The sequence below is a fragment of the Urocitellus parryii genome, chromosome 2, assembly GCF_045843805.1.
Source record: "Urocitellus parryii isolate mUroPar1 chromosome 2, mUroPar1.hap1, whole genome shotgun sequence".
In the NCBI taxonomy this organism is placed as follows: domain Eukaryota; kingdom Metazoa; phylum Chordata; class Mammalia; order Rodentia; family Sciuridae; genus Urocitellus; species Urocitellus parryii.
The window spans coordinates 130470852-130498222 of NC_135532.1; the positions used below are offsets into that span (position 1 = coordinate 130470852).

The following is a 27371-nucleotide window of genomic DNA, read 5'->3' on the forward strand; positions in this document are numbered from 1 at the left end:
AGTTGTAGTTGGACATAATACCTTTATTTTATTCATTTTTATTTGGTGCTTAGAATTGAACCTAGGGCCTTGCACGTGCTAGGCAAGCACTCTACCACTGAGCCACAATCCCAGACTCTCATGCATCACATTTTATAACTTCAAAAAGTCTATCTCACTTAAGGATAAGTTTAAACTTCTGCCAGAGACCATCAATGCAATACCTTCACTTATCTATCTATCTATCTATTTTTAATTTGGTGCTGAGGATCAAACCCAGTGCCTCACACGTCGTGCTAGGTGAACCTTCTACCACTGAGCTACAACCCCAGTCCTCAGATATTTTTATTCTAATCTCGACTATACCATGCCTAAACCCCCTAAGGCCACAATCAGAGAAAAAATCATACTGATATCCCAGAGGTTCAGTGATAAAAATAAATTAAAAAAAAAAAAAGAGCCATGTGCAGTGACCAATGCCTGCAATCCCAGACTTGGGAGTCTGAGGCAGGAGGATCACAAGTTCAAGGCCACCCTCAGCAATTTAGCAAAACCCTGTCTCAAAATAAAAATAAAAAGGTCTGGGGATAGAGCTCAGTGAAAAAGCACCCCTGGATTCAATCCCTATAATGATGATGATGATGATGATGATGATGATGGTGATGATGATAATGGCCAGAGCCAATGTTAGGTGACATATGGACTTGAATTTTCAATTTTATCAGTAGAGTTAGATCTGAAAAAGAAGATAAAGAAGGGATTGCATATTTAAATGCTGTTATTTTTAGATTTGGAACCATGTGAATAAATGAGCTATATTAAAAATTAAATCAAACAGACACACAAGAAAAGAAAATAGAAAAGAAAGATCACTACAATGGAAAACATTTTCTTCCTGACTTCCTTTCCTTACATATAGTTGTAGATATTTCATATTTTTTTAAGTGATGATTAAGAAAGGAGGAGGTGGCCGGGTGCAGTGGTGCATGCCTGTAATCCCAGCGGCTCGGGAGGCTGAGGCAGGAGGAACTTGAGTTCAAAGCCAGCCTCAGCAAAAGCAAGTTGCTAAGCAACTTAGTGAGATCCTGTCTCTAAATAAAATACAAAATAGGGCTGGGTATGTGGCTCAATGTCTGAGTTCCCCTCAGTTCAATCTCTACTACCCACCCCCCCAAAAAATGGAGAAGCTGGGCTGGCATTGTAGCTCAGTGATAGAGTGCTTGCCTAGCACATATGGGGCACTGGGTTCAATTCTCAGCACTACATAAAGACAAATAAAATAAAGGTAACTAGTTTGACTAGTACTTGCTTAATACTTTAAATTATTCAAAGAATATTTTTTCTGATCACTAGGTTCTGATGATAAATTATAAGAATATTTGTGTTTATACAAGCATGTGTATAATTTGGTCACTTTTTCTAATTAGTCTTACATATTCAACCAATATCTGTCCTATTTAGATATATTCTTAGTCATTAAGAAGATTCTTCCAACTAATTTTCTGTTTTAATTTTGTCAATTATCAGAATATTTTTCCAAAGATTGAACATACAGAAGAATGTATTCATTTGGACCCCTACAAATGTAAGAATCAAAACAAGTTGTAAGAAAGGAAGTTGGTATTCCTGGAATCTTGCAAGACTGGTATAATTTGATTATTGTTTCTAGTATGTTATGCCATTACCTGGATGGCAAGAAATTCCAAAGGCATTTTTACAAAACGGTTCTACAGTTGTCTCCCAGGGCTTTCTGTAAAGGGTAACCAAAAGCTTGATGTAGCCAGTCTTCCCAAATATTGTGAAAAAAAAAAAAAAACAAATTATTTTCACTGTGTTCAAGAAGAATTCACAAAAAGTAGAGTTCTTTGTTAACATACTTATTTGGTTCTTTTTAGAACTCCATCAGAGCCAAGAGCTACTGATGTCAAATCCTGTGATGGCTGTGAACCCCCTACTGACAGCATCGGGGCAGCAGAGGATTCCACTTGTTCCCTCGACATTTGGACCTCCAATTGTGGATAGGTATTTCTCTCCAATATAATAGTCCAGTAAAATGATAGTCGAGTTCATCATTAACCTTTAGAATGATGTTAATGCCAGCGACATTCTATTATCCCAGTGAGCTGTGCTGTGATAACTCAAGTCAAGATGCTTGTCTCCCCTCAGGATATCTGCCACCACTTGCCCTTCTAGGCCTGCTTGACCTAATTGCTCAGCAGGCAAAATAACTAGCCAGCAATTACAAGCCTCATTCAGATGCAAACATTGATGTGTTAGTCTTCCAGGGCGGTCATAATAAAATATCAGGCTGGATGCTTAAATAATGAAAATTCATTTCTCTAGTTCCAGAGGCCAAAAGTCCAAGATCAAGGTGCTACCCAGTGGGTTTCTAGTGAGGCCTCTTCCTGATGTTTAGACTCAGGAAGAAACACTGTGTCATCTAATGACCTTTATTTTCTGTGTAAATGCAGAGAGAATTCTGGATTCTCTTCCTCTTCACTGGTCCTATCAGATTAGGCCCCACACTTATGCTTCTTTAACCTCAATTGCCTCCTTAAAGGCTTTATCTCCAAATGTAGTAATACTGGAGGTTAATACTTCAAAATGTGAATTTAGGGAGAAACAATTAAATTCATAACAATAGGGTGCCTATGATAGACAATTCTTTCTTTTCAACAAAAGTGAAATTATAAATATTTTGGTTGTACATGCTGTCGATATTCTATCTTCTTTTCTCAGGAATGTCTTTTGATATTCTGAAAAGAAAATAAGACACATTATTTATTCTTTTCTAAGGAATGTGAACAATAAAGTTGGACTCCCAGAGACAACTGAAGTTTAGGGAAAAAAAAATTGTTCACCTAGATTTTTTAACATTGACTCCAGATGGCAATCCCAAGCAAAATATGTCCATTAAATAAGAACATAGTTTGTGGTAAGAACATAATGTTGGTCATAAAAAATCCACAAGTGGCATTTTCCCTTCCTGTTTTCTCTTTTTGTCAACCTGGGTCAATCCTCCGGAACTACAGAAATGAATTTCCTTGACCTGGGTCAAGTCCTTTCTTCTAATCCTTACTGTATTTCTCCACAAACCAATAAAAATCACGTGACTTTTGTACTTCAGTTTAGAAAGAGGTGATAGAATTCCATGTGGCAATTTAAAAAAAAAATCTCCCTGCCTAAGCAATGGAAATTTGTCCAACTTCATTCTCATTTTACCTATTTTATATCTTTTGTTTTTTTCCCCTTAGAGATGTGTTGCCTCCCACTGTAGGTCCAACTGACCCAAGGCAGTTTTGTGTTCCTTCCCATTTTGGATCCTCTATTCTACCCAATGCAAATATGCCAAATATGTTGTCTAATCGCATCTACTCAGGTATGAACAATACATGTTTGGCTCTCATCTGTGGAGTCACTGTGAACAGAATGGCTGCATTAAGCTTGTCATCATTTTGCTGCTGAATTTTGGAGACAGAACTGTGTGGTGAATTTTGGAGACTACCGTATGATAGTTTCTGCCTAGGTTTGAAGCATAGTGTCATCACTGTGTGACTAAGTTTAAGTTGCTAACATTCTCTGCGTATCAAAATGAAGAATTTCAATAGTGGTGTCTTTTTTATCTTACACGTGAGGAACTGATAATGTAATGAAGAGAAGAATCTGAGAGTTAATGGGGCCTGGGCAGCTAACAGTGGCCTGGGTTGGGAATGTAACTCAGCAGCAGGGCACTTGCCTAGCATATGACAGGCCCAGGTTTGATTCCCACCTATGCAAACAAAAAGCCTTGTGAGCTTGTATATCTTAGTGACAACATGGCTTTTATTCTGAGTAAAAGGAGAAGTCTTCCAGGAGTTTGAGCAACGATGTGACATGGTCTGACTTAAAGGTCACCAGGAGCATTCTGGCTGCTGAGATGGGAACAAACTTAGGAAGTTCAGGGAATAAACTGATAGGAATTAAGGAGCAGTTAGAACAGTTAAAAGATTCTAATGGTGAGGTCTTGGATTGGGGGAATAGAAATAGTAAGAAATGGTTAGATTCTGTAATTATTTGGGTGGTAAAAACAGGATTTTCTCAGTTTGGATGTGGGAGGTGAAAGAGGTTTTACAAATGACATCAAAAATTTTGTTCTGGGAATAATCCAAAAGGTGAAGTTGCTGTTTGTTGAGTTGAACTTGAGGAAAATAAAGGAAAAGAGTTTTGTGGGAGGAAGAGATACCGGAGACTCAGCTTTCTCAGATTACATTTGGGATGCCTAATAGCCACCAAGTGGAGTTGTCAAAAAGGCAGCTGAAGTCAGGGAGGACTTGTGGAGGAGATCAGGAGCCATAACCTTGGAACTCATCAGAAAATATGAGACCAGGTAAGACCATCTATGGATGGACCATAGATAGAGGAGTTCAAAGGATTGATCCCTAAGACACATCAACAGAGCCCAAAGATGAGGAAGATTGAGCATGGAGGAAACAGAAGAAGCAACCAGCAAAGTAGGAGGAAACCCAGGAGCATATACTGGGGAAGAAAGTTTTGTAAGTGGAGAGTGAGCACTGTGTCAAATACGCCACTCATAGCCCAAGTGAGATGAGGACTCATTAGATTAGCACTATGTGGATGTCATCAGTGATCTTTCTTTTTGTCTTTTTTGATGATGCCTGTACATATTGTTTTCATTTCAATCTCTTAGAAAACTTCTTGCATTTTTTATAAAGTATTGGTCCATGATGGGTTGGAAATATATAAAGAAAATAAATTTAAAAACTGGTTCTTTTCCATAGATGGCTCAGAAAAGCCCCAGGATAAACTCCTAAGTGCATTCTAGTCCAGAGAAAGGGGAAATCAACCAGGTTGCCAGGCAGGAATGGAGCCTGAAACCTGGTGATGTTGCTATTGAGGTACTTTGGAAGATTGATTTGAATATAGGATATATTTACTGCTCAACTCCACTTAACTCCTCATTGCATTTATTTCCTGGGATTTTGGTACATCAAGAAACATTCTTTTATAAAAAGTCAACAAAAGAAACCTATCAATTTTTCCTTCAAAATAAGAGATCAAGGTGAGGTAAATGGGGGAGATTCTGGTTAAATTGTACAAAGTTTCAATTAGACAGGAGAAATAAGTTTGGAGATCTATTATACAGCATGATAGGTATAGTTAATAACAAGTACTATATATTTGAAAATTGCTAAAAGATTTCAAATGTTCTTCTCACCAAAATAATAATACAATAAACAAATACAGTGATTTTATGTTAATTCATTTCTACAAGGAATACAAATATCAAAATATTACATTGTACCCCTAAATATATTCAGTTAAATAAGAAAAGATAGATCAAAGATTCACAGTTCACCCTCTTTCATTTGTAATATGGCAGGAAAATGTCATCTATAATAACAATTAAAGAAAAGAACCAAAATTTATTTTGTATTTATCATGCTGTCACCAAAGATGATCTTAGATAGTAAACATCAGTGATCCAATACGATTTCTAAATTGTGTTCAACTGGTGGGTTGTTTTTTGCAGACATTATTTTCAATCATTATACTTTATTACTTTCAAATGCGTGCTTTTCCTTTGTTTGTGGAATGGAATGGTGGTTTTCTTTTTTAAGGTTGGAGCTTTTTGCCACCTGAGTCCATAAGGGCAGTGAGCAGAAGAAATGAAATGATTCGAAGGCCTCATGCTGCCAGGTAACTTAACAATGTTGTTGTATTTATTTTCTATTCACTCACTCATCCATTTATAAATGAATATATATGACAAATGGACACACACTCACACAAACATACACACACACCCTGATGACTTACAGAAAAGATTACGAAAAGAAAATATACGAACACGTATACAGCTTTGTTAACAATAAATGCAAGATTAAAAACCAATAGTGAAGCTGACAGTTCTATACATTGTGATAGTCTGTCAATGTTCCATAATTAATGCATAGCCATGATGTCTCTGAAGTTCATATTGGCATTTCTGTCTTAAATGACTTTAAGTGACTTTTGCTGGAGGGTAGGAGCCAAGTTTGCTAACCCCACTTCAGACATTGTCAGAGCCCAGACAACCTGACATCAGCCCAATAGTGGCCTTCAACTGTAGTGACAGGCAGAAAAAAAGGCAGAGCAATATAGCTAGGGTATGACCACAGGGTGAGAGAAGGCGTTGAGTCAATTTCCTCACCACTGAACTCTGAGGAGTCCAGGTGACCACCAATAAGAAAGTGAAGTAAGCCAAACAGCAAGTCCTCCTTTCCCACTTGCCCCATCCACTTGCCTTGATTGATAACTATTGAGACTTGCATTAACTCATTGAGTCCCACTAAGATTGTGCTAAAGGGTACAGAAAGAACAGAGGTGCTACCTTAGGGAAGGCAAGGGGCCATCAAAATTATATTCCTAATGTTTTTTTCCGGTTGTGTAAAATATATTGTTTTGTTTTTAGGGCAGAAATGGAAATGTATTCTAATTACCAGCAAAGGAAATTGGAAAAATTTAACCCAAAGGGACTAGGTGGCTTAGAGATGCCATTCCTCTATGGTTCCAGTGTCCCACCTTGCCCAGCCATCTACCAAGGCCAGAGCATGCTCCCAGCCAGTGACCTGCATTTTCACAGAAGTACCCTCAGAAACCTTCGGGGAAACCCTATTCTGGTAGCAACTGGACCACACTTTATAGAAAGCTGGGGGCAGAAATATTATCTACTCAGGAGAGGTTCCGGGAATCAGAAACCTCTTAACAGTGATTCTGAGAGTTCCAAAAATCAAGCAGAAGAAAAAGTCCTAAACCAGACACATGCAATTCCACACGAAGAGGATGAGCATGAAACAGACCCAGAAACTGAAATATGCAACAATCAGAAGTCAAGCAAAACCAGTGACAAACCCGCTACAGCTGTCACCAACCCCTGTGGAGCACTCCAGCCCACTAATGGAAAACCCCAAGGAGCTCATGCTGCTCCCCTGGAGGTGAAGATCTGGCATGGTGGGAAGCAGAAGGCTTCAGAGCCAGGTGTTGAAGCCTGTGATGGTGATGGTGAAACAAACAGAGTTTGCCCTCCAGTTCCTCCACTGTCTCTGCCAGGTGGGTGTTCAGGGGCCAAGGGCAGATCCTCACTAAAAGCAGGTTGTCAAGTCCTGACCTTATTACACAGGGAACTGCAACAATTATGCCTCTCTTTATCCTTCTTTTTCTTAATCCTGTTTAGAACAACCTCTTTTGGAGGGTTACTAGGAATTAAACTCAGGGACTCTTTACCATTGAGCCACATGTCCAGTCCTTTTTTTTATTTTGAGACAAAGTCTCGACAAGTTGCTGAGGCTGGCCTTGAACTTGTGATTCTTTTGCCTCAATCTCCTGGGTCTGGGAATACGGGCCATACCCTGCTTAGAATAACAACTTCTTCTTCTTTTTCTTTTTCTTTTTTTTTCCGGTGTATGATTTCTTTTATTTTTTACATCTTTATAATTATACATAATAGTTGGTTTCATCCCAACAAACTCATACATGCATGAAATTTGATTTCAGCTCATGAGTCTCCCTTTTCTCTCCCCATTTCCCTCCCAGCTAGAATGACCTCTTTTTGAAGTCACTTTATTATATTGGTTCTAATAAGCCATATCAATGACACTAGTCTTTATTTATATGTTGAAAAATAGAGAACTTTCAACAAAGTCTGAGGAAGTATGAGGGAACTTACCAGAATTTTAAATTAAAAATTTAATTTAACTTACTGTTAATTTCTTCATCACAAAGCAGACAGGCTTTTTGCTTTAGAGTATAAATTCTATCTCTTCTATATTAAGTGTAGAAAAAAAAAGGCAGTTAAAAAGAAACAACCTTTCAGGGTCTATCACTGTTGTGATACCTTCTAACCTGAATGTATAAACACCATTGCCAAAACCATGCAGTGAATAGTTTCTGGAACTTTTTTAGAAAAAAAAATTTAAACACAGGGATTCTGGGGTGTGTGAAATCTAGCCACCATACTAACTGCCTCTCTCCAAAGTGTTAGCTTGCCATTTTGATGAAGATGTAGCTAAATTCTTAGCAGAGAGCATGATAATCAGAGTATCACAGAACATGGTGGCATTAATCTGGAGAGAGCTTTCTGTTGGAATCTGGGAGCAGATGGAATAAATCTTTGTTTGCTTATAATACTGTTGTCACTAAGCATCCTTTCAGAGGAGGAAAAGAAAGGCAGAGACAGAACATTTCCCAGTGACTCTGAATATCTTTTAAAGAAATTACAAAATTGGCTCATGTAAACAGAGCGTGTTCTGTCACTCTGAGAGAAATTCTTGTAACTCTACAGAAACCCATGCTCCAAGCTTCCTCTTTTTCCTAGAAATTCCATGCCACAAAATAATTGCCTTTCCATCTTAAAGGAACACATGCACTGGTTACAGTTGGGGAAAATCTTTCTTTGGATGAAGATATTCAGAAATGGACCGTGGATGATGTACACAACTTCATTAGAAGCCTTCCAGGTTGTTCAGACTGTGCTCAGGTGACTCAATATTTAAGTATTTTCATAAAATCACAACAATTTGAAATTTATTTCCAGCATAATAGTTTTGTCAAATTTGCCTCTTGCCCCCAGAAAGGATTCCTATTAACCCCCCCCCCTTTTTTTTTGGCAGGAGGTAGAGTACTAGGGATTGAACTCAAGGGCACTTGACTTTTTTATGTGGTTGTCTTTTCTGGGACAGGTGTTTCTGATGGGTGTATGTGGTTCACATGCCACACCCAATGCCAAGGGAGGCTTCAGCATAGGTCCCAGAAAGACTCCTGAGAGATGGAAATACTCCCAAAACTAGAAGGAGATTCAGAGACTAAACATTCAAAAGCAATGGGAAATGTATGCTAAATTCCTTGCTCATGCATATAGCAAACATTTTTGGAGTACATGCTTCTATATAAAAAGTTTTAGGGTGGGGCTGGGGCTTTAGCTCAGTGGTAGACCACTTGCTTAGCATGTGTGAGGCACTGGGTTCATTTCTCAGCACCACATATGGATAAATAAATAAAGGCCCCAATCAACAACTAAAAAATAAGTAAATAAGTAAATAAATAAGTGTTTTAGGCTACTCATCCTAAATAAAAGAAAGCTATACTTCATTCTGAAAAGGACAAGGAAGCAATAGATCTGAAAAGTAGAAACTTAACTGGATCTATCTATCTATTTATTTAGTGGGATTAAACCCAGGGCCTCCTACATACTAGACAAGCACTCTATCTTTGAGTGACATACCCAGCTCCTTAACTATTTTTAAATTCTACATTTATACTGGCATAATATGTAAAAATGCACACACATAATTCCATCTGGTAGATAAATGCTATTTTTAAAATTATAATGAACTGTCAAGACAAATGGAAAGAAAATTATCCTCATTTTTGTGGGAAAATTGGTGACAAAAATCATGGGTTGTCAGTTTTGAAATTTATGTCACTGCTACTTTTTACATATTTAAAAAATAAGGCAAGAAGGGGATTTGGGGGTAGGAAGGATAGTAGAATGAATCAGACTATTACCCTATGTACATATGTAACTATTCTACCAGAGGAATTCTACCTCATGTATATAACGAGAAATTTTACTTCATTATATATGACATATCAAAGTACATGCTACTAACATGTGTAACTAGAACAAATTAAAAAAAATTTAAAGAAGGCAAGAAAAGAACATTAAAGGTTAACAATTTCATAATCAACTGATACTAGAAAAAAATTTTTAAAACTCTGTTTTGTGAAATGTTTTCCACAGTGTAATGCTGTTAATTCTTTTTCTTTTCCTTTTTTTAAAAATTCTGTTCATAGGACTTATAGAAAAGCCATAGTAATTAAGAGTAAGGCTTCTGAAACCAGAAAGTACAAATTCAAATTCTGGTTTTTCTATTTTTTGAATGTGTGACTTAAAACAATTTTCCTCTTTTCTCTGTGCCTTTCACCTACAAAATGAGGATAATAGTAAAACAACATTTTCAAAGGGTTGCTATGAACATTAAAGAGCACCTTGTACCTTTTGAGTACTTGATAAACGCTAATTTCATCATTTGCATAACACATTAATTTTTTTCCCCTATATCCTCCTGCTCATTGGGTATAACTTTATTTTATTATTAGTCACTAGTCACAGGTAAATCACTTTTAAGATTTATATCTACCATTTATCAAGTGCCACAACAACCACAGGCACAATGAACTTATTAAATTCTGATAGCAGCCAGAAATAAACAATCCTTTGTATATAATAAGCATGTGATTGCTGATTTTGGTGGATTAAAAAATTTGTGGAACTTTGATTATTCTTAATCAGTCAGCCATCCATAGTTATTAAAGTTTATTATAAAGAGTATAATAAACTACTCTTGCAATAATAATCCCAAGTGTCCCTTTGTGGGTAATACACAGAAGTCACCAAAACATGAGTACCCCAAACATTGCTGACTCACTATCTTTCAGAAATAGGATGTCAGTGCCTTCAAGAAGAAATGATATCAATTATTTCTAAATGCTTCTCAAATGTCTTAGGGGTGAAAACACATTTTAATGTCTTCCCCTCCAAGCTACTGCAGATGACATCAACCGAAAGACTGGGCTGCTCTGTGGTGTGCTTTCCTTGTTATGCTCAGGGAAATTCCTCTGCACAGAAATGGGGAAACCTCCCTGATTCAGCCCAGTGCATTTTGGATGCTACAGCCTTGAAGCAGCACCGCTTGTACATAGCTTCCTTATCAAAAATGTCCTGTCAACTTTTACTCCAGCCCATCTCCTTTTTTAGTGGGTGGGGTACCAGGGATAGAACTCAGAGGCATTTGACCACTGAGCCACATCCTCAGGCCTATTTTATATTTTATTTAGAGACAGCGTCTCACTTAGTTGCTTAGTGCTTCATTTTTGCTGAGGCTGACTTTGAACTCACAATCCTCCCTCCTTGTCTCCTGAGTTGCTGGGATTATAGGTGCCAGCCCATCTCTTTATATGAGTTGGACCATGCCCCTAGGCTAGTCAGAGCTGTACCCACTGTACTCCCCTCTGTCCTCACCTCTGCCTTAGGTGTCCATTCAGCAACCTCCAAACACACACTTCCTTCTACTAAAGCAAGAAATTGAGGGGGGGGAAAAAAGATCACAAATAAAACCCAAACCCTTGTGCAAATGAGCTCTTTTAAAGAGATGTCTCTAGAGGGTTGGTGGCTCAGCTATTTAGGGACACACAGGAGAATCTGTAACCCATTTTGTTATTCTAAATAAATGTCTAATTCAAAGAATTCAGCAGATAAGATTTTATGCCCAAAACTAACTGAAATTACTGAAAATTGAGGCACATTTACATCATACACATGGCTCAAAATGCTCTGGTAAGGACAAAGGGTGCATATCCAAGTGACAGAGATGTGTTCTATATCTTGCCCAGGCCCCATGTATACTCACCATGGCTGAGGGTTAGGTCCATCCTCACCTGCCAGTCCCTGGCTGCTGACCTCCCTCCCTTTGAAAGGGTATTCATGTGTTTTCTCCTTCGTTGGATGTTCACAAACACCCACTTCAACACTCATGGAATCACTACAAAGGAAGTAGAAATGAGATGAGATTTCCACCATGAATAGAATCAACTATTTTCATCTGCACTCCATCTTCTGCATGGCAGTGAGATCCAGCAGGGGAAACCCTGGATCAGAATCATGAACAATATGTAACTTAACAAGTTTTCTTACTGTGTGTGTTGAATAACTCAACCATTTCTACATGGATTCTTTGTTTATAAAAAAAAAACTAACAATGATAATAATGCCTAGTGTGATATCCACTGTGATAGACACATAACTTACATCCTCTTTTAAATAAAATTTTATATCATAATTCTGCCCCCCCAAAAGATATTACCTTTATTTTGCAGCTGAGTAAAACTAAGCATCAAGTTGACTAAATTGGAAAATACATATGTGACTACAAATCTGTCCCTTTCTATTATAACCCGAATTACAGTAAGGTTATTGAGTAAGGTTATAATAACCTTACTTTACCACTTACAATAAGGTTATTGAGCTTCCAACCAAGGATCTCTGGTCTCCTAGAAAGTCTCCAGGGTGGCAAAAGAGGCATATTGCTTTTGATATTTCAAAGAGATATTTCTAAGAAAATTATAATTCCTCCAATATAAGGCTACACAGACTAACCTAGACTGCCAACATTTTTAATTTGGCTCAAATTAAATTAATTCATATTAGCCTATTTGTTATTTGCTTAATTGAAACAGGAAAAGAACTAATTACTTAATACACTTTGTAAATGACTCAAGATCCTGGTCTTAGCTTTCCGAGAAATTTCTATTTTCCAGCTGGTCCCAAGGCATGCCTTTCAAGGCCTGGGACCACATAAGGAAACATGCACATGTGATTTCTCTTCTGATGGAGCTCAAAGTCCAGAGGAGGACACCAGTCAGGGATCCCACATCAACAGAAATGTGCTACAAGAGGGGATATGAAGTGGAGGAGGAGCACACGGGAGGAAATCATGGTCCCCTAAAGGAAGTGGCCTCTGAAGTGAGATGTGAAGGTCAGAAGGGAGGGGAGGCAGAAGGGAGGGAATAAGGAGCTTCCCAGTGAGGGCCAGAGCCAGAGAGAACTTAACATACTTGGATTTTGAGAAAAGTTCGCAGTAGCATAAAGGGCCAAGGCCAACGTGGAAGAAATGAGAACAGCAAGACAGGATCCTAAAGAGAAAGAAGGGGCCAGGTCACAAGGAGCCTTGAAGACCCCGGGAAGGACTTTGAGTTTATCCTAGAGGCAGTGGAGGTTTTAAGCAGGAGAGACATTATTCACTTTATTCCTCAGAAATGTCACCCAAGTTGATTTTTGTGAAAATAGATTGAAGGAAGCAAGACCACAGGGCGAGATGCCTCACGTGAGCTATAAGGAGGTTAAGCCAGGGTAGGAGCAATGTGGGTGGGCAGATAAAAACACTATCTGAGAGGCAGAATTGGCAGGATTGAGCATCTAAGTTAAATACAGATGTTAGAGAGTCTTCAGCATATAGAGATGGTCATGTTCACAAAGGAGTAGTCATCAATGTCAAAAGCATCCAGGAATTTAGCAAATACAAGAAATGAAACTAGAAAATGTCCAAGTGCTTGGTACCTTAGATGCACTAGGGAGCCTGAAAAGAGAAGGATTAGTGGTATGGAAGGGAAAGAACTCAGAACCTATGAGACTAAAGAATGACAGGAATGCAGGGAAGATCACTGAACCCCTTTTGAGAAATGCAGCTATGAAGGGAAAGAGAGATGTGGGGCAGACCTAGAAATGGAGTGTGTGTGTTGTCATTATTGTTCACTTATCAATGGTGGAAACTTGCTTAGCTAGTGGGAAAGAGCTAGCAGAAGAGGAAAAGGTGAAGACAAAAGAGGGAATTTTCTATTCATGTGAGGCCCCAAAGTGGAAGAGGTGAAGATCCACAGCAAATGTGGAGAAATAGTCTTTAAGTAGGAGAGCGACCTTGTTGTGGTTAGGATATGTGGTGCTTCAAAAAAGCTCCTGTGTGAGACAATGCAGAAAAAACCTTCAGAAGAGAAAATTAGATTATGACAGCTGTAAACAAATCTGTGGATTAATCCACTTGAATGGATTAAATGGGTGGTACCTGTAGGCAGGTAAGGTGTGGCTAGAGGAAGTAGGTCACTGGAGGGTGTGCCTTTAGGGTTCACATTTTTTCCCTGGTGAAGGGAGCTCTCTCTGTTTCCTGGTTGCCGAGTCCTGTACATTTTTCTTTGCCATGCCTGGGCCCAGTGCTACAGAGTCAGCCAACCGTAGTCTGAACCTCTAAAACCAGGAGCCAAAATAAACTTTTCCTCCTCTAAGTTGTTCTTGTCAGGCATTTTTGTCACACCAACCACAAACTCACTAAAACAGACTTGTTTTCCATTAAGTAGGATAGTGGGAGAAACATCAGTTGTTAGTTTCATTATACAGATTTAGTGGAAATTCTTATTTATTTTTTTATTGGTTTTTCTTTCATTTTTGGTACTGGGGATTGAACCCAGGGATGGTTAATCACTGAGCCACATCCTCAGCCCTTTATATATTCTGTTTAGGCACGGGTCTTACTAAGTTACTGAGGCTGGCTTTGAACTCACAATCCCACCCCCTCAGCCTCCAGAGCGATCATGCCCGCCCTTTCTTTCTTTTTAAATTAGGAAGGAATATGATCTGCTGAAAACAAAGGAGGACTCTGTAGGGTCTAAAGTTTAAGGAGGATGGAGAAGCCTTCAAAGAGAAGGTGAGAAAGCTCATGAATGAACACAAGGATTGCCAGGCAGGTTGAAGTTGGAAATCACGAAATTATGGTCCCACTAACTGATCCAGACCCATGTCTTTATTTGCCTGGAAACTTTGTCCACCAGTAGCTTTCCTAACTTCTGGAAGAAAGAAAGGCATGGAAACATCCACTAAAGAGTTAAAATGAACAGGCCTTGCTAGAAAGGCCCAGGGTAACTGCTCTCACCTACATTTTCAAACATTAAATAGTGGGCAAAGGACACTGCATCTGCAAACCCGGGCGGTAATGTTTGAGCTCTACCCGTATCCCTTTACTCAGGGTACTTGCCCATTTGTTGATTCATCCTACAGTGTTTATTGCACATCTTCTACCATAAACCACCCTGCATTAGGGGTACATTGATACATAGAACATCGGCCTTGTCCTCAAATAATAAGTGTTTTAGGTTGGAAATAAGTTCTATAAACAGAGAATTATAATCTATTCCAAGGGTTATTAATGTGCCACTGGGACATGGGAAAGAGAGCAACTAGAAATAAGTTGGGAGCTGGGAGTGTAGGACAGTAGTATTTCACTTGCCCAGCATGTGCCCTGGGTCCAATCCCCAGCAAAGAAAGAAAAAAAAAAAGGAAAGAAGAAAGAAAGTTATTTTATAAAATTTTGTGTCAGTCCCAAATAGTCTCAATGTTTCTACCAAAACTAAAATATCTGTATACAGAGCAAGAACATTATTTTTTAAAGACATTTGAATAAAGCTGATGCCTTTTTGTTTAATAAGGTATTTAAAGATCATGCAATTGATGGAGAAACTTTGCCATTACTCACAGAGGAGCATCTTCGAGGTACTCTGGGATTGAAGCTAGGGCCAGCACTAAAAATTCAATCACAGGTATGATGATTTCATATAATTAAATATTTATTAATGGGGTGATGCTTGGGAGAATTTTTTTTAACCTTTATTCTGTTGTAATATACAGAATATTTAACCTCTTTATTGAGCTTTCCTGTCTGTAGTAGGGACATGTTAGATGTGAAGGAACCTGAAAACATTAGGTTGGAGGAGTGGTAACACACTCCTAGGTATAACTGAGAAGGCAATAAGAAGTGGTGTGTGGTAAATGTTTGACAATTAGAACTTCTTAAAAACAAATGAACCCTGATTTGTAGCATTTGCCAATCTCTAGCACATAAATCACTCTCACCATAGTCAACAATATCATAATGACACTGAATATAGAATTGCAAAGAGACCGAGGCAGCACCACACTTTATTTTCATCAGATACAATTGACATATTATATCTCAGATATAATAGATATAAATAACCCTAAGTACGCAGACAATGATAAATAATAACATGCCCAGCTTACCCAGCTTGATTTTAAGTTTTTAATATAAGTTTTAATAATGGAATGTTTAACAACTGGCTCACAAACTTCCTACAAGTTTAGTAAGTGGCTGTGGTGAGTAGGAACAAACTGGCTGCAGCCACCACTTTTTGCCACCTCCCTGCTCCATTCGTGTCTAAAGCACCATTGTCTTTTTCTAAAGCACCAATTACTGCCTTAGCCTTCTTCTGTTCTCCCTGATTCTGCCTTTACCTACTCAAGTCCACTCACCAAACAGTAAAAAGTGGTCCTTTTTATACATAAGACAGATCATGGCTCTCTTCTATTCAAAACTGTGCAAGAGCTCCCCACTTCCTTCAGAGTCAAAGCCAAGGTCCCATATCAGTTGCACTGTCCCACCCACCACAACCTTGCAGATCTCACCCTCCACATCCTCTCTTCAGTACTATTGCTCTTGCTTACCTGTCAGCAGTTGTTCCTTAACTGCTACAGGCATGTTCCATGCCAAGGCTTTCCCAACAGCTGTTCCCTCTGCCCAAGATGCTCTGCCCCTGATGCCTTCATTCTTTAACCCCTACATTCATCTTTGTTCAAGCATACCTTCTCATTGAGACTTGCTCTGATTACCCTATTTAAAATGTCACACTGCTCAGGCCCCATGCATGCTCCTGATATCATCTTCCTGCTGTCCTTTCCATTCATAACACTTATCACCTTCAACCATAAATGTGATCTATTTATTTGTTATATTCATTGCTTATTGTTGACTTCCCTTGCCACCATTTGAAAGGATTTGTCTGCTTTGTGGACTCATGTAACTTTAGAACATGCAACATTCGTAAATAGGTCAACAATTAACTTTCAAAAGATTAAACTTCCTAAAAGGTAAGCCAAAAAGCAATAACTAATTTGTTCCAGAATTTGTTCCAGGATTCGTTCAGGACCATTCCTAGTCAGCATAAATGTTTATGCCAGGAACTAAAATTTCAGATTGTCCTTTGAAAACCATTTTTATTTGTCTAAAGTTTTTAAGGTAAGGAAATTATTTTTTTCTTAATATAAATACTTCAATATTTCCATTGATATTATTTTTTCCAACATTTCGGAATAATTTTAGAGACAGTAAAGTTGTAAAGATTGTACAGCTTATCTAGTTTTCCCCAATTTTAACATCTTATACCACATGGTACATCTGTCAAAACTAAGAAATTAACATTGATGCAATATGATATTTGTTTTTAGATTATTTACTTTTCTTTAGTAAGGATCTTATATCCCTCAGCATACTTACAATGACTTCATGATTTTTTTTCCCTCAAATCAAATAGTCTTTGACTTCAACTTATCATTAATTTTTGTTAGTATACATACTTCCATGAAACACAACTGAGTTACTACAACCCAGGCACCATCTGCCAGCATAACAAACAAGGTTCCCTCAGAACCTGGGGGGAAGGCCAAGTTGATTGACAGTTGTGATTGGGAACTGAAGTGGCAGAACTGGAAGACTCTAAGTAACATGTGGAAGATCCAGAAGGTGAACAGCCAAGAGTTCATCACTGGATAAGATAATCAGGTCTCAACATCCCAAACTGGAGACTGAAGGAAAGCCCCATGATAGCCAGCACCACCAACAAGAAGAAACGCCCCCCCCACCACCACCATCAGCACAAAATCAAGAAGGCGGATCTGAACTGGCCATACAAGGAAAAGGATGGATGGAAGAAAAAAGTTACAGAAACTTGGAACAGATGTATTATTATAATGAAGGCAGTTTTGGATCTAAGCTGAGACAGTGTGACCTGGGTTCCATCCAGGGTCAAGCTTATAGCAAGATCAGCTGAAGCCTCATGTAGGGTCCCAGTTAGCAACAGGGCACTAAGTCTCTGAGCAGCTTCATTTGTCTCACCAGTAACCAGCCAGGAGAAGGACTGGCTAGAGCTGGTGTAGGTGGTGGTGGTGGCGGGTGTGGGACCATTGGGGAACGTCAAGGTGGGGTACACTTGAAGTAGAGTCATGGTCAGTGCCCTTGAACCATATTAGAACCAGGAAGGGGAACTGGAAAATTAGAGTCAGGCTGACACAAAGCTTTACGGCTGAAAACACTGTATGCTTCTAAGAGAAAGAAAAAGCTCACCATAATCTAGCACTGTGACCCTGCAAACTACATATAGGTTACATGACTTAAATTACCTCGGCCTCCCTCCGTGGTTAGTGTTGGGTTATTGAATGAATTCACAGACTTAATTACTATAATTATTTTGTCTTTAAAGGTATCTCAACATGTGGGAAAAATGTTCTACAAGAAAACTCTTTCACTTCCTACCCATACAAGACAAGCATTTGATCAACCAGCAGATACATCTCCTCTTTTGGATTTTAATTCCTGGAGTGATTTGATGAACATTCCTTGTCCCCAGGATATAAGGATTCCTAAAAGAATTGAGCAAGCCAGTTCAAGAAATTAAAAACCCTCAAAGAGCAAAGGGCAGTCTGAACCAGTTTTCCAAAGAATCTAAGATTCACCAAGGGTGTGTGAGAGCTTCCCAGGACCAGACAGAGGATGAGAGAGAGGGAGCTTCTCACCGAGCTGTCTCAGGAGGTTTTGCCAGGACTGAAGTGATACTACCTTCAAGGGGTTGGAGAATTGTCCTTGGAAGAAAAGAACAATTCTAATTGTCTCCTAATGAAGGAGAGAATTCGCAAACATGAAGAAAGCCACAGTTGGTTGTTTCTGTGAGAAAATCTCTGAATAAGCCAAAAGAGCAGAAATGAAAAAGAGAGCTCCCCATTTCCCATCCTCGAGCCCTGATAAAGACAGACTGAGAAAGGAGGTAGAAGAGGAAGGGAAAGGCTCATGGTAGTGGAGGAGCTGACCACAAGACCCCCTCCTTCTTCTTTCAGGCCTGGCTGCAAGGGGAGATATTCTACACAAAAGTTCCAAGCCTGACTTGGTATTGCTCAGGACTAGATATTTTATTTCTGAAAATGATTGGAGAACTCTTTATCTGACAAGAAGATGAAAAGTCATAGTATTCACTTCAGATTTTATCCAAGAAGGAGGAAAGAGTTATCTCTACAAAGCAGGTTTAAACTGGCAAGAGAGAGGGGAAGATTAAAGTGGCTTTCTGCTCCTATCTGTGGAGTTTCTCTCTTCCAACATCGGGTTTGGCAGAAGGTCTCAGAAAGGTTACACAGGAAAATGATAACAATTTGCTCAAGGTGGGGACTGGAAGATAGGGGTGTGAGGAAAACTTCTTCCTCTGTATCCTTTTTGAACATTTTGAAATATTAACCATGAGAATGTATTTTCTATTTTAAAAACTTACATTTAAAGGCTGGGAATATAGCTCAGTGTGTAGAACTCTTGCCTAGCATGAGAGAGTCCCTGGGTTTGGTCCCCAGTATAGCAAAAAACAACAAAAAATTACATTTAAAATAACAGACTGTTGCAGGCAGCCTCTAAATTAGGCCCCAGCAATCTCTCTTCCCTGTGATTTACTCCTCTTGCCGGTGGGCTGGACTGACTGATTTTTTCTCATCAACAGAATACAGAAAGTGTGATGCAGGTCACTTCTGTGGCCCCAGTACTCTCTGGAACTCTCTTTGAATCACACTCTTGGGGCAACCAACTTTCATATCTCCAGACAGCCCCCAGTGGAAAAACTATGTGGTCAAACTTGGCAAAGGATCTTCTGAAACTTGCCAATGGCCACATACTGTTCAGGTAGTGAAGGTGCTCTAGCTCCAGCCTACAGCTTGACAGCAGCTCCTGAGAGGCCCAGAGCCAGAGGCTCCCAGCTAAGCCACACCCAGATTCCTGAGCTACTGAGACTGAGATGAAGAATGTGTGTCATCTTCAGCCACTAATTGTAATCTGTCACATGGCAATGGAGGACCAAAACAAACACGTTACATTTCATAACACAAAAAACATGCTACCTACCTCACTCTTTGACTTGGAAGGTGGGCTTTCTTTTTCCCCAACAACCATGCTGATTTAGTTGAATTGTGCTTGCCTTCACTTTTACAATGAAGGTAATTGTTTTGTTTTGTTTTCTGACATACAACTATATTATACCATCAAAGATACTTGTGAATTGCTTGTTTACTCTCTTGGTTCCTTTGCTGAGGGACAGGAAAAAAGTCATCCCCTAAAATTTCAAAATTTTATTTTGTGTTAGATACTTATGATTAAATAAGCATAGATGAATAACAAGGGTCAGGAATTTTACTAAAAATAAAAGATAGCTTCTTCAACAAATGGTACTGGGAAAATTGGAAATCCATATGTAGCAGAATGAAATTGAATCCCTATCTCTCATCCTGTGCAAAATTCAACTCAAAGTGGATCAAAGACCTGGACATTAGACCAGAGATCCTGCTGCTACTAGAATACAATGTAGGCCCAACATGTCAGCTTAGGAACCAAATTCCTCAACAAGATTCCTAAAGCACAAGAAGTAAAATCAAGAATCAATAAATGGGATGGTGTAAAACTAAAAAGCATCAAAAATCTTCACAGCAAAGGAAACAATCAAGAACGTGAAGAGAGAGCCTACAGAATGAGGGAAAATCTTTGCTACCTGTAACTCAGATAGAGTTTTAATCTCCAGGATATATAAAGAACTCAAAAAAACTTAACACCAAAAAAAAAAAAAAAACCACCCAAATAATATGATCAAAGGAACTGAACAGACACTTCACAAAAGAAGATACATGAATTGTCAACAAATATATAAAAAAAATGTTCAACTTCTCTAGCAATTAGAGAAATGCAAATTAAAACTACATTGAGATGCTGTCTCACTATAGTCAGAATGGCAATTATCAAAAATACAAGCAACAATAAATGTTGGCAAGGATGAGGGGGAAAGGTACACTCATACATTGTTGGTGAGACTGCAATTGGTGCAACCACTCTAAAAAGCAATATGGAGATTCCTCAGAAAACTTGGATTGGAACCACCATTTGACTCAGTTATCCCATTACTCCATATATATCAAAAAGATTTAAAATCAGCAAACTATAGTGACTCAGCCCCATCAATGTTTATAGCAGCACAATTCACAATAGTTAAGCTATGGAACCAAACTAGGTGCCATTCAGTGGATCAATGGATGACGAAAATGTGAGATACACACAGACACACAATGGAGTATTACTCAACTATAAAGGAAAATTAAATATGGCATTTGCCAGTAAATGGATGGAACTGGAGAGTATAACATGCTAAATATGAATTAAGTCAATCCCCAAATCCAAAGGCTGAATGTTCTCTGCAGATGATAAGGGGGTTGTGCAGGAAAGAATAAAAGTTCACTGGATTAGACAAAGGGGAATGAAGGGAAAGGAAGGGAAGGGGATGGGAATAGAAAAGACAGTTGAATGAATCAGACATTAGTTTCCTATGTTCATATATGAATATATCACCAATGAAACTCCACATCAAAAATGGGATTCTAATTAGAATAAGTTATACTCCATGTATGTATGTCAAAATATACTCTGATGTTATGTATATCTAAAAAGAACAAATAAAATTTTTAAGAAGAAGTTTACTAAAAAATAAATTTAAAAAAAAACTTGAAAAATACCTGACTCTCTCATTCCCTCTTTGTAGTCATTCAGTATTTAGTGTGCTGAACAACTGTTTTGTCATATGACCTTTTACTTGTTATAATCTCCAGCATTGACAAGTTTCACAAAATGACTGGTGTAAGTTAGCAGATGCTATGGTGGGAGATAAAAAGAAAAGTTTAATATTGTAGTGATAAAGGAATTGTATGGTTCAATCCATATGATGATTTTTAAATTTTCATTCCTGCTAAATTAGTCAATCAAGTTGGTAACTGATTTGAACAGATGTGTCTCAATTTTGCACTGATGAACTATTCTGATATGTCATCCTGGCATGCACTATCACCAAAAAAAGCACTGTGCTTAATTTTAGATCAATGCATAAAAAAGGACTAGAAAAGATATATTAAGAAGGCTCTCCCAAGTAATTTAAGTTTCTTCTTCATTGGAAGAAGAAACTTAAATTACTTGTCCATACTGTTACAGAGCAGGGGCCTCTTGGGAAGTTGAGGCAGCATGAAGACTGTGCCCCCTTTCAAATCCCAATTCTCGCAATCAAGTCAGAAAGATTTTAGACATGTCACTCAGAGTAACAAGCATGAGTTTCATGAAGAGATAGAAAAGAGAAAAGGAACACTCTCAAGAAATAGCAGGTTCTCTTGGAGAAGAGAGGGACAGAGTGCCTCTTCTACACTCCAGTTTTATTAGGAATTCCAAAGAAGTTTTCAGAGTCCCACCAGGTCTACCTCTTGATTTTTGGGTACAGCAGAATGACATCAGACTTTCAAGTTCTCACTGCCTTTAGAACTCTATGTCACCTTGGCTCATGCTGATGGGTTCTAATTAGATTCTTAACCATAAATTCTCACAGATTGTATGGTTAAGAGAAATTATCCTTATCTCCCTGAGTTTGGGGATCTGATCTATGAAGAGGGTCACAAAAGTCTCCCCTTCAAGATAACTTGGGTTCCTCTTACATTACTTCAGGCCTGCATTTCTCCTGCAGATAAGAAGTAGTTTGCTGAGGAATATAACATAGCTTGCTACTTAAATCAGGCAGTGCTGTAGGTAAATTGCTCTTGGAAAAGAAAACATGTGGGAGTCATCACAGAGGGCCCATTTTATAGAATTATTCTCTTAACCTCATGTCCCCACCATTCACATCTGTCTGTCCCCTAGCAATATCAGTAATGTTTTCTTTCCATGTTAAAGACTCCCAGGTGCCAGGCACATGCCCATAATCCAAGCAGTTTGGGAGACTGAAACAAGAATATCATTAAGTTCAAAGCTAGTCTTGCAAAAAGCAAGGCACTACGCAACTCAGGGAGACCCTGTCTCTAAATAAAATACAAAATAGGACTTGGGAGGTGGCTCAGTGGTTGAGTGCCCCTAAGTTCAATCCCCAATACAAAAAAAAAAAAAAAAGTCTACTAGGTACCTTTTAACAAAAGGGACACTTTGGCAATACAGATGATTTTGGAGAGTGAAATTTATCCTAACGTTATCATATTGAAATAATTTTTAACTTTTCCTCAAATGTTACTTCAGTCTTAAACATTACTCTATGAAAATAAAGTGGAAGATACATTTTTCAAAAACCCTTTCTTTTGGTTAAAAACTAGTTACAATAAAGTCATTTGAAAAATAAACTATTGTGACAGGAAATAACTCTATCTGGACTGATAGAACATTCACACAATAGAGTGCTATGCAACTCTTTCCCTAATGGAAGTGTTAAAACTACTAAAAGGAAGTAATAGAATTTAAATATTCTCCTATTGTGTCCCTAAAACATAAAAGACTTAGGCAATGATCATAAATACTTCAAAGATAAACAACTGGATATTATGTCGCTCCTGATGGAAGTCCACAAAACTCCAATGTGAAGTAGTCTTTTAAAAAAATTTTTTTGAGCCCAATCTAATTTTACCCCAAAAATAATTTATAGGAAATACAGGATACAGAAGAAAGTATTAATTATTATTAAACATTACCACAGTTGTAAAAATAACAAAATCAAGATTGTGGGAGCTGGGCAACAGTGGCACACACCTGTAATTACAGCAACTCAAGAGGCTGAGGCAGAAGGAAATTTCAAGTTCAAGGACAGACTGGGCAACTTAGTGAGACTCTGTCACAAATGAAAAATAAAAAGGGCTAGAAATGTAACTTATTTGTAGGGCATATCTGGGTTAAATCCCTAGTACCACACACACACAAAAAAAATGAGGGGAACCACGTAGTAAAAATGATCCTATCTCCTGCAATGAATAAATTGCAAGGAAAAACAGAGAAAACATATTTTTTATGATTCTTAGTCAGGCACAGTGGCACATGCCTGTTGTCTCAGCCATTCAAGAGCCTGAGGCAGGAGAGTCACTTGAGTTCAGGGATTTGAAGCCACCAACCTAGAGTCCCATTTCAAAACCAAACAAACAGAAACAAAAAATTTTTAAGATTCAAACCATTCAGATGTAAAAATTTGGAAAACAGTGGTGTTGGTTGCAAACATTGTAAATACAATTTATACCACTGTTACATACTTATAAATGGCTGTAATTATAAATTTTGTGTAATATGTATTTTACTACTGTAAAAAAGCTTTAAGTCAAGTCACTTATTATGACTATAAAAATTTATTTATTATAAGAAAATAATAAAAAAATTGGAAAAAATTTGAGCACATTAGGAATATCCAATGCTAGTAAAGAATTATTGTTATTTTTAAATATGTGATAATACTACTGTAATGTTTTAAAGTAGACATCTTATTTTTTAAGTATATTTCATATACTGAAATATGAACAGATAAAATGATATAAGTTTTATCTGGGGTTTTATTTGATCCTGCCTACAACCTAATAAATTAGCCTGTCATTATTTTATGGAGATAGGCAGAATACATGAGACATTTAGAGGAGACACATAGGACTTATTTTTACCAATCATGTATTAAGCAGCACAACCAATCAGCATATATGTGTTGCTCCCCCTTGCCCTCAGGTACCATAGAAGCACAGGTGGTCCCAGAGGATGCCTGTACATGTAGTGAATTTGCTTCACAGCTGAGGAACACTGAACTTGGGTAACCCACCAATTTTATAGCAAGCAGTAAGCTTGCTTTTTTGTCCTGGAGCTAGTGTGGGTATGCAAGGAGGGGAAAACATGTCTCATCTCTTAAGGTTACCAAATACAAAAACCAACCTTGAGAAATTTCCCTGGTAAAAGAACAGCTGGGCTTTGCACTCTTGGCTCATCCAGCAAGATATGCAGGAACAAAAGAGGCCCAAGAAAGAGTGTCTCTTCCAACTATACCAGGACGCTGATTTGCTCAATTGAGAGGGGGTATAGGCAAGTCAATATGAACATGGGTGAAACAAGTTTAGTCATGAGTTTGATATTTTTTAATGCTGAATCTTGAGTACATTAGTTTCTATTTCACCCTATTCTATGTATACTTGAAATTTCCCATAATATAATTTCTGTAAAGTTTATTTATTACAAAGTTATTGGGTTGGGCATATGGCTCAGCAGGAAAGCACTTCCATAGCATGTGCAAGACCCTGGGTGAAATTCCACAAAAATAAATAAATAAATAGTTATATAGAGTATTGTGACACCAATTTTTTAAAATAGAATATTTTATTTTATTTTATTTTAAGATAATTTTTATTGATTATGCTTAGTTATACATGACAATGGGACTAATTTTGACATAATTATAAAAGTATGGAATACAATTTTTTCTAATTCAGTCTTCAGTACTTTCTCTTTCCCTCCCCTCCCTCATTCCCTTCCCTCTACTAATCTTTCTGCTACTTAGTTTTTTTTTGTTTTGTTTTGTTTTTAGTTAGTCTCTCATGGATGTACATGACGGTAATATCCACTGTGGTATATTTATATATGTCCACAGGAAAGTTAGGTCAGATTCATTCCCTTGCCTTTCCCCATCCCATCTCTTCTCCCTTCCCTTTATTCCCCTTTGTCTACTCCATTGATCTTTCTTCTATTCTTTTTTAAAATTCAGCACCAGCCCCTTATTTTGGATTAGCTTCTGCATATTAGAGAAAACATTCATTTTTTACTTTGGGGGACTGGCTTATTTCATTAAGCATTATCATGTTTGTTTTGTTTGATGAGAATAATTTCCTAGAATTAGGAAACAAATAATCATTTAATTTAATTCAACAATAAGATTCGTAAACTTTAAAAAAAATTTTCAGCTGGCAAAATAAGAATTACCTATTAGGAGAGTGAGTCAAAGAGGGAGGTGAAATATATTAGAATAGTAGTTTTTATAAAATATATGCACAGCCTAAAACCATTAAGAAACAAATAATTTCCAGTTCCATCCATTTACTGGCAAATGCCATAATTTCATTCTGCTTTATGGTCGAGTAATACTCCATTGTGTATATATACCACTTTTTCTATATCCATTCATCTGTTGTAGGGCATCTAGTTTGGCTCTATAGTTTGGCTACTGTGAATTGTGCTGCTATAAACATTGATGTGGCTACATCACTGTAGTGTGCTGATTTAAAATCCTTTGGGATAGCTGCCTTATATGATAGTTCCATTCCTAGTTTTTTGAGGAATCTCCATACTGTTTTCCAGAGTGGTTGTACCAATTTGCAGTGCCACCAACAATGTATGAGTGTACCTTTTTCCCCCACATCCTCACCAACATTTATTGTTACTTTTATTCTTGATAATTGTCATTCTGACTGGAGTGAGATGTAATCTTAATGTAGTTTTAATTTGTATTTCTCTAATTACTAGAAAAGTTGGACATCTTTTCATATTTTTGTTGACCACTTATATTTATTTCTTTTGTCTGTTTAGTTCTTTTGCCCATTTATTAATTGGATTGTTCTTTTTGTTGTTGTTTATTTGTTTTTCTTTTTGGTCTTTTGGTGTTAAGTTTTTTTTATGTATCCTGGATATTAATGCCCTATTTGAGGAGCAGGTGGCAAAATTTTTCTCCCATTCTGTTGGCTCTTTTTTCATAGTCTTAATTGTCTCCTTTGCTGTGAAAAAACTTTTTAATTTGATGCCATCCCACTTATTTTTTATTTTACTTCTTGCACTTCAGGAATTCAGTTGTTAAGGAAGCCAATATGTTGAAATGTTGGGCCTGCATTTTCTTCTAGTAGTTGCAGTGTTTCTGTTTCGGTTTCTAGGTCTTTGATCCATTTTGCATTGTATCCCAGTAAAGGGAATAGATTACTTGAACATTATTGGTGCCATTTTGAAAAAAACTCTAAATGCTTTTAAGCTGTACACATATTTTATAAAAACTACTATTTTCATATATTTTACCTCTCTCTTTGACTCACTTCCTAGTAGGTGATTCTTATTTTGCTAACTGGAATTTTTTTAAGTTTACTAATCTATTGTTGAATTTAATCAAATGATCATTTGTTTCTCAATGCTAAGAAATTATTCTCATCAAACAAAACAAAAGCAAGGACCTTAAGCACCTTATTACTTTAAGGGAAAAAAGGAAAAAAAAAACCAAAATTATCTTCTCAGTATAGGTTAACCCTTAGTCCTTGGGCAGGGAGGGGTGGAGCAGGGAGACAAAAAATAATTTTTAAATTTATAATTATTTTTCAAAACATCTTTTGGAAACTTCATTTATGCTAATGATTTTTATACTAGCTTTGGTTCCAAACACTTAAAAAAAAAAGTTACTAAAACTAAGCCAAGGGCTGGGGTTATGGCTCAGTGGTAGAGCGTTTGCCTAGCATGCATGAGGCACTGGGTTCGTTCCTTGGCACCACATAAAAATAAACAAATAAAATAAAGATATTGTGTCCATCTACAACTAAATATATATATATATATATATTTAAAAAATAAAACTAAGCCAATCATTTTGTGGTGCCTAGGCTAATCCTCTCTTTCAATGCATGCATTATATCAGGTCTCTTTTTTCAGTAATCTACAGTTTCTCAGAAATAATTAGGAAACCATTAGTTCTTCAGTATTGCTGTTCAACAATACATTCACTGAATAATTGCTTACCAAAAACATATGTACCAGGCTAGATGCTACAGGCTAGGGATCAAGGGCAAATAATGTAGATTCTACCTTCATCTAATTTGTGGTCTAGCAGATACATAATTAGACCATCTTTTGTAAACAGGACTATTCCTCTGTGTGTCT

General features: G+C 37.6%; 1 protein-coding gene across 1 annotated transcript; it reads left to right on the forward strand.

Annotated features, from left to right (window-relative positions):
- The first annotated feature begins 1900 nt into the window (after window positions 1-1900).
- Window positions 1901-18087, forward strand: Samd7 (sterile alpha motif domain containing 7). The gene is made up of 7 exons (XM_026394973.2): window positions 1901-2001; window positions 3234-3358; window positions 5598-5676; window positions 6431-7068; window positions 8373-8494; window positions 15049-15159; window positions 17893-18087. Exons 1-7 carry the CDS (start codon window positions 1901-1903, stop codon window positions 18085-18087), a joined length of 1371 nt encoding a protein of 456 aa, XP_026250758.2.
- The last annotated feature ends 9284 nt before the right edge of the window (window positions 18088-27371 follow it).

Coding starts and splice junctions, on each gene's coding strand:
- Samd7 (XM_026394973.2), top strand. CDS start 1,901: ATGTCAAATCCTGTGATGGCTGTGAACCCCCTACTGACAGCATCGGGG. Junction 2,002..3,233: donor GGACCTCCAATTGTGGATAG/GTATTTCTCTCC, acceptor TTTTCCCCTTAG/AGATGTGTTGCCTCCCACTG. Junction 7,069..8,372: donor TCCTCCACTGTCTCTGCCAG/GTGGGTGTTCAG, acceptor TCCATCTTAAAG/GAACACATGCACTGGTTACA.